We start from the raw sequence: 12,447 nt of genomic DNA, 5'->3' as shown, positions 1-12,447 counted from the left end.
ATTTGTGGTTCCATACATCTTTGCGGCGCCACGTGCTCTCACCTTGGCGGCGTTACTCCGTTACTTAGCAACGTTCCTCCTCGCACCTGCGTGCTTTCATTCAGACGGATAAGTTGTGCTCTGTCTTCCAGTGACGATGATTTGCCTGTTTCTGACCATCATATCCTACATTTTTCAGTCAGGTTGGTAATATTTGACTTTCCGTGTGGTCCACATTCAGTCGCTTTGAGTCAAACGGATGGAATGACGTCTATTTTTAGAGGATGCTGGGAGACGGCTCTTCGGCAAACTCCACGCAGTCGGATAAATCTGTAAAATGGTGTTTATGGGACTTCTATATACTAAACATGACAATAATAAGAGTGTTGAATTTGAACTGTTATTAAAAACGACTAACTTTTTCCATAACAGTAACAGAGTTGGCGCGTGCAGGTTAGCTTCTGTGACAGTAACCCCCGCTCCTCCTCCTCCTCCTGCAAAAGTTGATTCATTATCCTATTAGCTCGTGTATTACCGTGCTGCCATTGTGTGCAGCCTGGTAGTGTGGAAAAGCTGCTGCAAGTGGAGCACCGCAATGAGGCCGAAAAAGAGGTCACAGCTCGACCTGCAGGAGGTGGAGAGGTTGGCGCAGAAACACGCAAAGATCGATGAATTCGGTGAGGCGCGCCAGAGAGAGAGAGAGACAGAGAGCCGCTTCCAGATCCGAAGGCTGCCGCCAGCACTTTTTATCTATTTTTTTGCTGCCGTGCTTATCTTTCGTGTCTACAACCTGAGGCTTAATCTGAGTTGCTGATAGTTTAAAGTTGTGTTCCAGGTTGGACCGGAGTGAATGAGCGCACCTTCATCGCCGTGAAACCGGACGGCGTGCAGCGGAAGCTGGTGGGGGAGATCGTGCGTCGCTTTGAGAAGAAAGGATTTAAGCTGGTGGGCCTCAAACTTGTGCGGGTGAGTCTGATGATACATTCAGATACACGATGACGATGACCTTTTTTTTTTAAATCCAAGTAAAAGACCTGTCATATGATATGGAGCCCTGATCATGATCTTAAAACAACTTTCCCTCTTAGTAATTTGTGGCCACTGTTAAATTTTTTATGGCCACAAAATTAGGAGTAGAAAGTATACTAAAGTATTAATTTGTACACACAAAAATGTTAATTTGTGCCAACAAAATGCTCATTTGAGCCCTCAATAAAGTTAATTTTTGCACACATAATGTTAATTTGTCTCCCCATATACTACTTTGTCTCCATAAAATGCTAATTTGTGCTAACAAAATATTAATGTGTGCCCTAAACATGCTATTTGGGTACACATAATGCTAATTTGTACCATCAAAATCTTAATTTATCCCCACAAAATACTAATATGTGCACACAATGCTAATTTGTGCCCAACAATTACTATTTTCTATTCTTTCATACATTCATTTATTTTCTAATCCGTTTTGTCCCTTTCGGGGTCACGGGCTGCCGGAGCCTATCCCGACCACTTTTGGGTGAAGGCAGGGGACATCCTGGACAGATCGGCAGTCTGTCGCAGGGCCATTTTCTATCCACAAAATGCTAATATGTGCCATCAAATGATTAATTTGAGCACAAATAATTCTAATTTTTGCCCCAAAATGATTCATTTGTACCCAAAAAATGCTAATTTGTGCAGACAATTACTAATTTCTGTCCACAAAATGCTAATTTGTGCACACATAATACTAATTTAAGCCCATAAAATACAAAGTTATATGCACGAAATACCAAATTGTGTACACAAAATTGTTTAAATTATTGAATTATTGTTTTTTAATGTCATGTCCAGCGCTCTATAATTTTATAAACTAATCAGATGTTATTATGGTTTGCATTCAGGCATCAGAGGACATTCTTAGGGAACACTACTGGGATCTGAGGACTAAGCCCTTCTACAACAGACTAATAAGCTACATGAGCTCAGGACCAGTTGTTGCAATGGTGAGATGTCCAGTCCGTTACTTACAGCCAAATGATCCTAAAGGACATCTGTAATATATAAGGAAAAAAATCCTCCTGCAACACAAATACACTCTTTTCAGTCAAAATTGATGGTGTGTTTTGAATGTTTATTAGTATTTTAGCGTGCAATCACTGTATTAAAAACCAAAGTATCATATAGTCGTGTACATTTCTGTGTTTGTTTAGGTCTGGCAGGGCTTGGAGGTGGTCAAGACTGCACGCAAGATGTTGGGAGAGACCAACCCTGCTGAGTCACTGCCAGGAACCATACGAGGAGATTTCTGTGTGGAAGTGGGCAAGTAAGAGCTATTCCACTCAATCTGGGATTAAACCTTTAGAAAAGAAAGGCACTTGTTTGTTAATTTGACCAGAAATGGGCTTGTTTTCCAACTAAAATAGCACTATCCCCAAAGAAATATAAATGATTGCAACCATTTTGACAATATCACCTTTTTGTATGAATGTTTTGAAATGTTGTTTACATTATTTTACTTTTTTTTTTTTTGACAAAGTGAAGTTTTACCTCCTGAATGTCTCTGCTGGGTCTGTGTCACAGGAACGTAATCCACGGCAGTGACTCGGTGGAGAGCGCACAGAGGGAAATCTCTCTGTGGTTCGGTCCGAAGGAACTTCACCGCTGGAAGAGCAGCAGCAGCCAGTGGATCTACTGACACACGCTGTGTAGAAACCATTCCCTGGCTTTAAATAAGAGCAATATCGTTGAAGTGGTGATCACACCTCAGATAAATTTGACTTTAGTGCTTTTTGTAGCTAAACAGTAGTAGAAAGCCTAATTCTGCCTTTCTGCACTACACTATTTAATAGAGTTAGGTTCAAAGTAAAATCAATCAAAAAAATTTAGCCTTTTCTAAGTTTAAATTACTACATTTGCTAAAAAAATTTTTTAAACAAATTTGTTTTTAGAATAGAAATTTGTCAAATAAATCCAATTCAGTGGTTTGGCAGCAGTACTATTGATTTATAGACTGAACAATGACTCTTAGAAACCTTTAAAGTCTCCCTTTAAGCATATCCAACATGATAAATGCCTTTTTACTTTCTTGAATGTTTCTCATTTTTTACATTGAAGTACTTTAATGTAAAATTTCCAGCTTTTCTAAAGCCTTAGAGCTTATAGTAGTTTGTAATTTAATGTGGAAAGGTTTGCTTTTACCAAAAATGTACCTTTTGAATTGAAATGGAGAGAATAACCTCTCAGAAACACAATAAAACAAAGCTTTTGTCTGTTTTTTATGTTCTAAATTGTTTTCATTGCTTTATTCTGAAGGGAAACAAACCTTTACTCAATGGAATTGCGTTCGGCACACAAATAAGTTTAATATTTAATCCACACAGAAATCAATGCACAAATGTCCATACTCAACAAAGTGGATGGGCTTCAGTAGAGATTTACAGTATTTCCTGTACATATGACAACATGCCGCCTTTCCATTTGCTTCACGCCAAACGGTCCAATCAACAGTAAAAGAGAGGGCAATACGTTATTGATAAGAGCCACCTCTAACAGGACCTTTGAACCCCTGCTAACTGCTGCAGATTCCTCTGGTATCTCCTGATGTTTCAGAACCACATCTGGATCCAACCTGGATGCTTGAATTCAAAGAGCTAAGAGGAGATGTTATCTACAATATGTGTTTCTCTTTTTTTCCCTTTCATTGAGTCATGTTGGGGCTCTGGGTTTAAAGGAAGATGTTGATAAACTGAAAAGTGAGGAGCGGGTCTGGGGCTGAAGCAGGGCAGCTGAGGTAACTATGAAGGGGATACAGTGTGCTTACTGTAAAAGATCATTACAGAGGAGGGAGGTAGTTAGGAGGAGGTCGGGATACAAGGCTCATGATAACAGTTACAATAGCCTCCGTGGGGCAGAATTAGGTTGGCAGGCAGATAAGTACATCAGAGGACTTATATATGAGGCATTAAAGTTAGAAAGTGATAGGGGTATAATAATTACAAGGACAGATGCATGGGTTGGAGGGTTGTTGTAGAGCCAAAGGAGAACTTTTACAGGACCAGGGATAATTACACAGTTTAGGAGGGTGAAAACCTCTAAGGAGTAGGAAGATATTTTGAAAAAGGAGTCGGTGGGACATAAAGCCGATCGAGGTGTCACTCGGGTATATAAGACACCTGCCAGACAATGATGTGACTCCGCTCAGCTTTGCTCAGAGCAGGTTTCATCTGTGAGGCACTACCACTCTCCCCTTCTTCTGTCTCATCATCCTCCCCATCACCTACAAAAGAAAGAAAACGCTGAGGAAAAACTGTTTCTATTTGAAGAAAGAAGCAGTAAAAAACTTTGCACAGAACCATTTCTTAAGACCAAAATGGACTATGTAATGCAGTTCTCAATAGTGAACGCTAGAGGGCACATTTTCATTAAGCATAGAACTCAAAAGCACTCATAAAGGACCGTGTTAATGTTCTTTTTTTGTTTCTGCTTGAAAGATTTAGTACACTAAATCATCTTTTACAAAATAAAAAATAGAAAAAAAAACAATGCTTCTTATTTCATACAACGGAGTATTAGGGCCCCCATGAGAGAAAAAAAATTAAATGAATACTAGAGCAAAGTCAAAAAAAGTATTAGAAAAAAGTCAAATATTTACAAGAATAAAGTTGTAATTTTACTTGTAAAATATTGGCTTTTTTCTCACAATTTTATTTTTGAATTTCTTTTATGGTGGCCTTAATACTCTATTTAAAAACCCACTCAGATGAAAGTGATTATGGAGGACAGATAAAAAGAAAATGAAGCTCAAAACTGCATTTCAGAATTATTGTTTTTTTTAATTGCCGTGAATCAGGAGCAGACTAAAAAATGCAGTTTGACAAAGCTTGTAGCTGTGACGTAGAACATATAACAGCGTGGGACGTTAAAATATCTGCATGCTTTCAGTTGATGTGGTTGCTCACCTATACGGAAGTCGATGTAACCTTCTCCTCCACTTAGCACCAACACATTCTGAACACTCTGTGCCTCATTCTCAGTGGGAGCTGTGGAGCTCTGTCCCTCTGATGGACTGTCCAGAACACTCCCGTTTAGGGTGGCCAAAACATTGCCTGTCACAAAAAAAAGGAATATTTCATGTTTTTAGTTGTTCTGGCACTGTGGTTCCTGGGTTTGCAGCCAGAAGGTGTTTTACCCGGGACGGAGACAAAAAACTTGACTGCATCTCGGTGTCCGTGGAAACAGAGCTGGGCTTGTGCCATTGAGCAGTAGGGGATGAAGCTGCCGCTGCTCTTCTCAGAACCATCATCCCCGTACACGTGGATCACCCCACCCGATGTGGGAGACACCTTATTGGCTGATGGAAGAAAACGGGAGAAATATTTACCACAAAAAAATGCACCTGCATGAGATAAAATAAAGAAAAGACACAAAACCCTTGCAGAGAATCAACTAAAACAAGAACTGTTTTCACACAGAGCTAAATGTGTACACCTGACCTGCAGCAACATAAGAACACATACTATAGGTGCGACTGCATGCACTGTAGCTAACAAAACGCGGACTGAGCAGACTTGCAGGTTTGACTGGGTGGGAACAGTTACAATCACAACAGCAAGAGGTAGGGAGCGCCCCCCACTTACCCCTCAAACCCAGGAGCTGTCCCCGGTGTAGAACCACCGCTTTGGAAGAGGAGGAAGAGGGTGGAAGGAAAGCATGAGAAAGAGGACAGTAACAGGAATAGTTACGACCAAGACCATTAAGGAAGGGAAGAAGAACGAAGGTGGAAGAAGTCAAGGAGAAAGGAGAGGAGCTAAAGAGGAACAGATAAACAAGGCTGCAGTAGGTAGGGGCAATATTTAACTCCCCACCCCCGAAAAAATAACTAGTCAAAAGATTTTTTCCAATAAATCAAGCAAAGCTACTTACAAATATTAACTGGACTTTTTTTAACATAACTTTAACATAACTTTAACATAACTTTAACATAACTTTAACATAACTAACTTTATTAAACTTATTTTTAATGTAATTCTATTTAAAACCTCTTTCATCTTTTTTTTAAATGTCCATCTGGGGTTGTAGTTTCTTTTGAGCTGCTGGTTTCCTTCAAACACCACTCACTCTCTGTCAGAGGGATGGAGATGATCACTCCATTTCCAGTTCCCACCCAAAGACGATTTCCACCAATAAGAAGGGCTGTGATTCGCACAAAGGAGAAGCCCAGCTTGCCAGTTCCTGGATTTCCCAAACACCCATTAAGATACAACATGTAAGTGTTTTGTATGAGAGATGCACCAAAAATATGTTGTTGGATCAAAATCAGAACTTACCCAACATTTTGCTGACATACGGCTCAATGTCCACATCCTGGAGGTGTTGGTGTGTGTGCGCGTGGTACAGCCGCAAGGTCGAGTCTAACCGGATGGATACCCACACTCCATCGCCAATCCACGCCAGCTGCCGCACCTGACTTTCCCTGCGAGGGTGAGCGTCGAATGATTTCTGCAAAACAGAGCCAGGCACAATCAGTGCAAACATTCCCTAAGCTTAGAAAGAAGCCTCATGGTGATAAGTCGCAGGTTCACCTCGATCTGCATACTCTTTGGTTGAATGACATGAATCTTGTTCTTGTAGCCACACCACACTTTATCGTGGACGACGGCCATGCAGCGGATGGAGTGATGAGGCCGGCCGAGGTCCATGAGGTGATAGTTGGACAAATCCCACTGACCGTCTGGGGAAAAAACAAACATTTTCAAAGACTCAATGCATTTTTTAAGACACAATTAGTAAAACTGATTATTTTTATATTGCTTGCAAGACAGTTTGCATTAAAATCAGTACCATTTTGTTGTTTTTACTTTTTATCAGCCATTGAATGCATCATGCTAAATAAAATGATGTAACGTTTTGTACAGAAATCCAACAAATCTTGGTGCCAGTACCCTCTGATCTGTGGAATATGGCTAGCGTCCCGTCTGCGAGGGCAACCAGTACACGACCTTTCACATGCCTGCAGAGAAACAGAGAATACGACTTTTCAGATACCCTTAGAGACCCAGACCTCATAACTATGTGCTGTACGCAGTGTTATTCTTACACCAAACTGAGCACTGAATCTTTGAGTTTGATGGAATGGAGACATTTCTTCCAGTTTCCAACAGCTGAATGGACGTAAAGCCTTGCAGGACAAAAAAGTAAGTTATTTCTTAAAAAAAATGTGATTAGTATGAGGATTCTATTTTCAAATATTTTCACATGCATTTAGGATTTTAGCTCAGACTTTAAAATCCTAAATGCGTTAATCGCTTAAATTTCAAATGAGTGATTACCAGCCGTTCTGAGCTCCGAGCCACATGGTCGGGGCCACACTGGTGTAGTTTTTGGCTTCTTGACTTCCATCCTCTGAATCTGTGGGCTGAGAGGATTCTTCTTTGGACTGGCCTGTGCTCCTGTGTGACCACACATAGCACAGAGTCTGGATTTTTTCTGCTAATTCCTGAGAACTCCTCATTGAACTCAGAGTCCAACCTCCTACCTGTCAAAGGCGTCTGCATGTCGAGGCTGGGGGTCGGTAAAAACGTGCTCCATAAATGGTCCCGGAGGTCCAGATCTCATCTCCGCCTGGTTAGCGGTTGATTCAGGAACCTCTGTTGCCTCCGTGGCTTCCTCAGCTGACTGGGTGGGGTGAATCTTCCCATTCATGGGGGGAGCAGTGGGAGCTACGGACAATTTGGGTAAGATGAACTGGCATTGAAGGTGCACGGATGTCTTCGATGCACTCACCTTGTCCTTTGTCCATAATGGGCGTGTCGGTCCGTGAGGAGCAGTTGCTTCGGGCAACGCTGCAGTTGGTGGCACAGCCGACGAGCGTGATGCCAGCCAGCATGCCCTCCACCCCACTAGCATCGTCTCCAGACCCCGCCCCCCCATCGCCGGGATCTAACACAATTTCTCCAGCTGGATAATCACTTTCACTTGCAGCTGAAGACAAGCAACACACACAAATACATCAAAGGACAGAAATTCAAAGCAGACACCAAACAGTAAAAAACTTCTGAAAGGAACACAACTCCAGGACTTTCCTCCTAACCTGGCACGCTGGAGATGCAGAGGACGTGAGCGTTGCAGACGTTGAACTGGTCGACCAGTGAACCGGGCTGGTTGGCATCGATGATGACCACCTTGCTGGCAGAGTGGGTGCTGGTGAGAATCCACACTCGACTGTTCATGCTGTCTGTCTCCTGAAGCTCCTTCGTCTGGAAGGGAAGACGAGGGAGCACACAGGGGTTAAAGGTGCATGTGGTCAGCCAGGTTTTGGTAGGTGTAGATGTTTGAAGACTCACTTCGATGAAAATTCTGCTTTTGGTGTTTTTAACAATTTCTTGTAGCATTTTTTAATTATTATTAAGACAATAATGCTTAAAATTCTATTTCTGAGTATTTCTTTTTTCAAACCGTTGGAAATCAGGAGCAAAAAACGCAGTTTGAAAGACCTTGTAGTTGGGACGTCGAAAATACAATTGGCAGGCATGCAGAGTGTTTCCAGAAACATTTGTGAAAGAATGGGTCGCTTTCAGGAGCTCAGTGAATTCCAGCGTGGAACTATCATAGGATGTCACCTGTGCAACAAATTTCCTCGCTCCTAAATATTCCACAGTCAACTATCAGCTCTATCATAACAAAATGGAAGAGTTTTGGAACAACAACAACTCAGCCATGAAGTGGTAGACCATTAAAACTGACAGAGGGGTCAGCAGATGCTGAAGCTCAAAGTGCAAACAGGTCACTGACTTTCTGCACAGTCAGTACCTACAGAGCTCCAAACTGACCTTCAGATTAGCCCAAGTACAGCACATATTCCTTCATGGAACGGGTTTCCACGGCTCAGCAGCTTCACCCAAGCCCCACATCACCAAGTGCAACACAAAGCGTCAGATGCAGTGGTGTAAAGCACGCCGTGGAGACGCCTTCTCTGAAGTGATGAATCACACTTTTCCATCTGGCAATTCTGATGGACAAGTCTGGGTTTGAAGGTTGCCAGGAGAACCGTACATTTTGGACTGCGTTGTGCTGAATGTGTAATTTGGTGGAGGAGGAATTATGGTGTCAGGTTGTTTTTCAGGACTTGGGTTTGGCCCCTTAGTTCCAGTGAAAGGAACTCTGAATGCTTCAGGATGCCAAAATGTTTTGAAAATGTCCATGCTCCCACCCTTGTGGGAACAGTTTGGAGTGGGTCCCTTCCTCTTCCAACATGACTGTGCACCAGTGCAGAAAGCAAAGTTCATAAAGACATGGAGGACAGAGTCTGATGTGGATGAACTTGACTGGACTGAACCCGACAGAACATCTTTGGGATGAATTAGACTCAGAGCCAGGTCTTCTCCACTAACATCAGTGTTTGACCTCGCTAAAGCGCTTTTAAAAAAAATTCCCTTGAACACACAACTCAACTTCGTGGACGGACAGCCTTCCCAGAAGAATTGGAGCTCTAATAGCTGAAAAGACCACTAGGAACACCTTTACAATAGATAAAAAGATGATCAGACTTTAAAGATCACCATTTGAGCATTTTTAATCCGTTTCAGCAGATGTTTCAAGCAGTGTTTTTTTTTAAAGAATTAAAATAGTTACATTATTACTTTAAGCAAAAAGTGAACTTTTATGGAAGTAACTGAAGCATTAATTAGGTGAAACCGATTCTAACATCTCAGAACCAGAAAAATTCTACTTTTTTTTCTCTTCTTTATTATATCATCTTGTTTTTCATTATAAACATGAATATACCATGTTATTTAATTCCAATGTTAAATGGCGAGGGAAGTCTGGGCATCTCTTCTTAGACTGATGCCCCGTGTCCCGGTCCTGTGGAGTGACGGATGGATGGATGGATGGATGGATGGACGGATGGACGGACGGACGGACAGACGGACGGACGGACGGACGGACGGATGGATAGATGAATGGATGGATGGATGGATGGATGGATGGACGGACGGACGGACGGATGGATGGATGATATAATATTTTTGGTTTGATGTTAATTATTATAATAGCCTCTTAGTTGACGTTCTTCCTGATATTTTGGGATCTTTGTTGACATGTCTGGACTAATGGATGTGTGTTATCATGTAATGCATTATTCATAGGGTTGTTACCCCCTCTGTATGCTTTTTTTTTTTTGCCCATAAGTCCCAGAGTGTTTGTCCCACAGCAGTATTACATGCATATTTGAAATTTGGCTTATTAGTTTTAAGTTATGATGTGTAAAGAAGCACTGAGGCATGCGTGTGCTGCTTTCTTATGAAGTTTACATTATAGTAGTGGAATTGATTGGACTTTCAGTGGTCCTTTTTTGTAAGTAGAAATACTTATTACAACCTCTTAGCTGAGTTTTGAACATTTAGGATCAAATTGATATGCAATAATAAATGATAGTGCTTTTCCATATCCTGCAAGTGAGGATTTTAGGATTCATCTAAGAATTACAGCCACATTCACTCTGGTGTAAGGACAAGCCTGGCCAAGTATGACACTTTCTATAAAGAGGGGCTTCCTGGTCACCTTTTTCTTTTCAGGAGACGTGTGATTGTTCTTCTTGTCGGATCCCTCCTCCTCAGCCTGCAGGGGGTCACCGCTGCCTGACAGGGATTTGGCAGATCCCATCCCAGGAGTGCTAGCCCTCCAACCGGTCAAATCTACCCCTGCTGCGCACCACAGCTGCAAGCAAGTGCAAGATAGAAAAAAAGATAGACATCCTTTTAGATTTGAATAAAATCTGCATCTCGTGCTCATGCGACTGTCGAAATGCATTTTAGAGATTGATGTTTTAAGTTTTAAGCAGAATTTCCTGAAGAAGTTACAATATTTTTCAATTTAATGAAGGTTTTATGTTAATTGTATATAATTAATGGATGAATAGATTTAAATTTGTATCAACCTTAAATAGTAAATACCTTTTTAAATTTCTGAATAATGTTTGTGTGAATGAAAAAAAGTACCTTCCTGTTGGGATCTTTCTCCACCAGGGGGCGACAGTACACCGGGACAGGAACGTTCTTCATGCGGTTATCCTCTTTGTCATTGGTGGTCTAAAAGCACAGGTGATGATTGGTCAGGAGCAAAGATAAGAATGGATGTTATGGTGTTCATCCATCAAATTATATGTCCTTCAACTGAGCGCAATAAAAGGTTTTTAAATTTAAAAAAAACACACCAAAAACATGAATTATTAGGAAAACAAATCCACTGCTTCCACCAACCTCTGTGGTAATTTTTTAACAGTCACTGGTAAATATATATATTAATAGTAAGAGTGAGAAAGATCACAGATAAGAAACAGCTGTCTTGGTGTTTATTAAGATGATTAAATAAACATCAGAATCATTTTTGTGCAGAGTAAATGAATGAAACTCTCTATCGAATTGTATTCTTAACTTACAGATGAGACTTTAGACTCAAGAGACTTGATGTTTGGTACGTATTTATATGTGTTAATAATATATAATGCAATAACTATGTGAACATTTGAATCAAGACACAAACAAATCCACTAAAATCAGCGTGTTTCCTGTTTGTCTTGTTTGTGCTTTTATTGCAAAAAATGGATAAAAGACGAAAACATCTGTGATGATTCTCAGTCAGTCAGGTGTTGTTATCTCTGGACTCTGTTCTCGAGGACAACTGGCCTTTAAAGGTTGATCTACAGTAGTAGAAGGGCGGCTTGTCCCGGCGGACTTCTATATTTATTACTGGGCGTCCAACTTCAGAAATAATGTGTATTGGTCCTTCTACTATGACCATACAGACCTTTACAGTTTCTCTATTTGGAGTCCTATTGCTATAAACCACCTTTTTTAATCCATCTACTATGGATTCAGTCTTCCTGCGATGGGATCATAGAGGTATTGTTCGTTTTAAAGATCTACTTATTGATAATACCTTGGCATTATCTGTGCAATTGAAAGATAAATTGGACCTTTTGAACTAAGATTTTTTCTTTTTCTTCAAGTACGTGATTTCTTTGTTTCACAACTACCAAATTGGTCAACCATCATAGAGACAGAAATAACTGACACGATTATGTCACTAGATCCATCCAGGAAGGGCCTTATCTCTAAATTGCACATATGCTGGACCTTAAACATCCTGTAGTGGATACATTTCAGATGACTTGGGAGGAAAATATAGGCCTCCCTATATCGAATGATACTTGAGTTTCTGCTCTTAAACTGGTAAACACCTTCATTTTGTGCTTGACAGCCAATCCAGTTTAAGGTGGTACACTGGGTCCATATTTCTAAGGTTAGGCTGGCTTCTGTGTACACCACACTTAGCCCACTGTGTATTAGATGTAATCTTGCAGAGGCCTCTCTTTACCGTATGCTTCTTTTGATGCCCTCATTTAAATATTTATTGGATGGTAATTTTTGACACAATGTCTCGTTTATTTAACACCAAATTTGAAACCAAATCCATTAACAGCCC

The 12,447-nt window shown here is 40.9% G+C and overlaps 2 protein-coding genes across 17 annotated transcripts in view; one reads left to right on the top strand and one right to left on the bottom strand.

Annotated features, from left to right (window-relative positions):
* The first annotated feature begins 40 nt into the window (after positions 1–40).
* On the top strand, positions 41–3,238 carry nme3 (NME/NM23 nucleoside diphosphate kinase 3). Of its 2 annotated transcripts, XM_020705396.2 has the most exons (6): positions 77–182; positions 535–656; positions 815–945; positions 1,866–1,967; positions 2,175–2,287; positions 2,545–3,238. In XM_020705396.2, exons 2-6 carry the CDS (start codon positions 575–577, stop codon positions 2,657–2,659), a joined length of 543 nt encoding a protein of 180 aa, XP_020561055.1. In that variant the 5' UTR covers positions 77–182; positions 535–574; the 3' UTR covers positions 2,660–3,238. The 2 variants fall into 2 exon arrangements, with proteins under 2 accessions (XP_004071572.1, XP_020561055.1); XM_004071524.4 differs by lacking the exon at positions 535–656 and having other exon boundaries at positions 41–182.
* A 63-nt stretch (positions 3,239–3,301) lies between these two features.
* Positions 3,302–12,447, bottom strand: part of mapk8ip3 (mitogen-activated protein kinase 8 interacting protein 3) — a 28,948-nt gene continuing 19,802 nt past the window's right edge. For 14 of the 15 annotated variants that reach the window (XM_011478324.3, XM_011478333.3, XM_011478329.3 and 11 more), the window contains 15 exons: positions 10,962–11,051; positions 10,525–10,680; positions 8,054–8,219; positions 7,747–7,944; positions 7,499–7,682; positions 7,293–7,412; positions 7,061–7,141; positions 6,906–6,973; positions 6,546–6,694; positions 6,291–6,462; positions 6,082–6,195; positions 5,601–5,639; positions 5,153–5,314; positions 4,923–5,069; positions 3,302–4,240 (listed from right to left, as the gene is read on the bottom strand). In XM_011478324.3, coding sequence (XP_011476626.1) covers positions 4,116–4,240; positions 4,923–5,069; positions 5,153–5,314; positions 5,601–5,639; positions 6,082–6,195; positions 6,291–6,462; positions 6,546–6,694; positions 6,906–6,973; positions 7,061–7,141; positions 7,293–7,412; positions 7,499–7,682; positions 7,747–7,944; positions 8,054–8,219; positions 10,525–10,680; positions 10,962–11,051 — 1,971 coding nt within the window. In that variant the 3' untranslated portion in view covers positions 3,302–4,115. The remainder of the gene's footprint in view (positions 4,241–4,922; positions 5,070–5,152; positions 5,315–5,600; positions 5,640–6,081; positions 6,196–6,290; positions 6,463–6,545; positions 6,695–6,905; positions 6,974–7,060; positions 7,142–7,292; positions 7,413–7,498; positions 7,683–7,746; positions 7,945–8,053; positions 8,220–10,524; positions 10,681–10,961; positions 11,052–12,447) is intronic. The other variant, XM_011478330.3, reaches the window with a different exon arrangement.

Source organism: Oryzias latipes, chromosome 8, assembly GCF_002234675.1.
Source record: "Oryzias latipes chromosome 8, ASM223467v1".
NCBI lineage: Eukaryota > Metazoa > Chordata > Actinopteri > Beloniformes > Adrianichthyidae > Oryzias > Oryzias latipes.
Note: the sequence above shows the minus strand (reverse complement) of the source record. Positions and strands in the feature narration are given on the sequence as shown.

Excerpts from the sequence above, each read along its gene's own strand:
- nme3 (XM_020705396.2), top strand. The coding sequence starts at position 575 with ATGAGGCCGAAAAAGAGGTCACAGCTCGACCTGCAGGAGGTGGAGAGG. Across the intron at positions 946-1,865 it reads TGGGCCTCAAACTTGTGCGG|GCATCAGAGGACATTCTTAG; the intron begins GTGAGTCTGATG and ends GTTTGCATTCAG. Across the intron at positions 1,968-2,174 it reads CAGGACCAGTTGTTGCAATG|GTCTGGCAGGGCTTGGAGGT; the intron begins GTGAGATGTCCA and ends GTGTTTGTTTAG.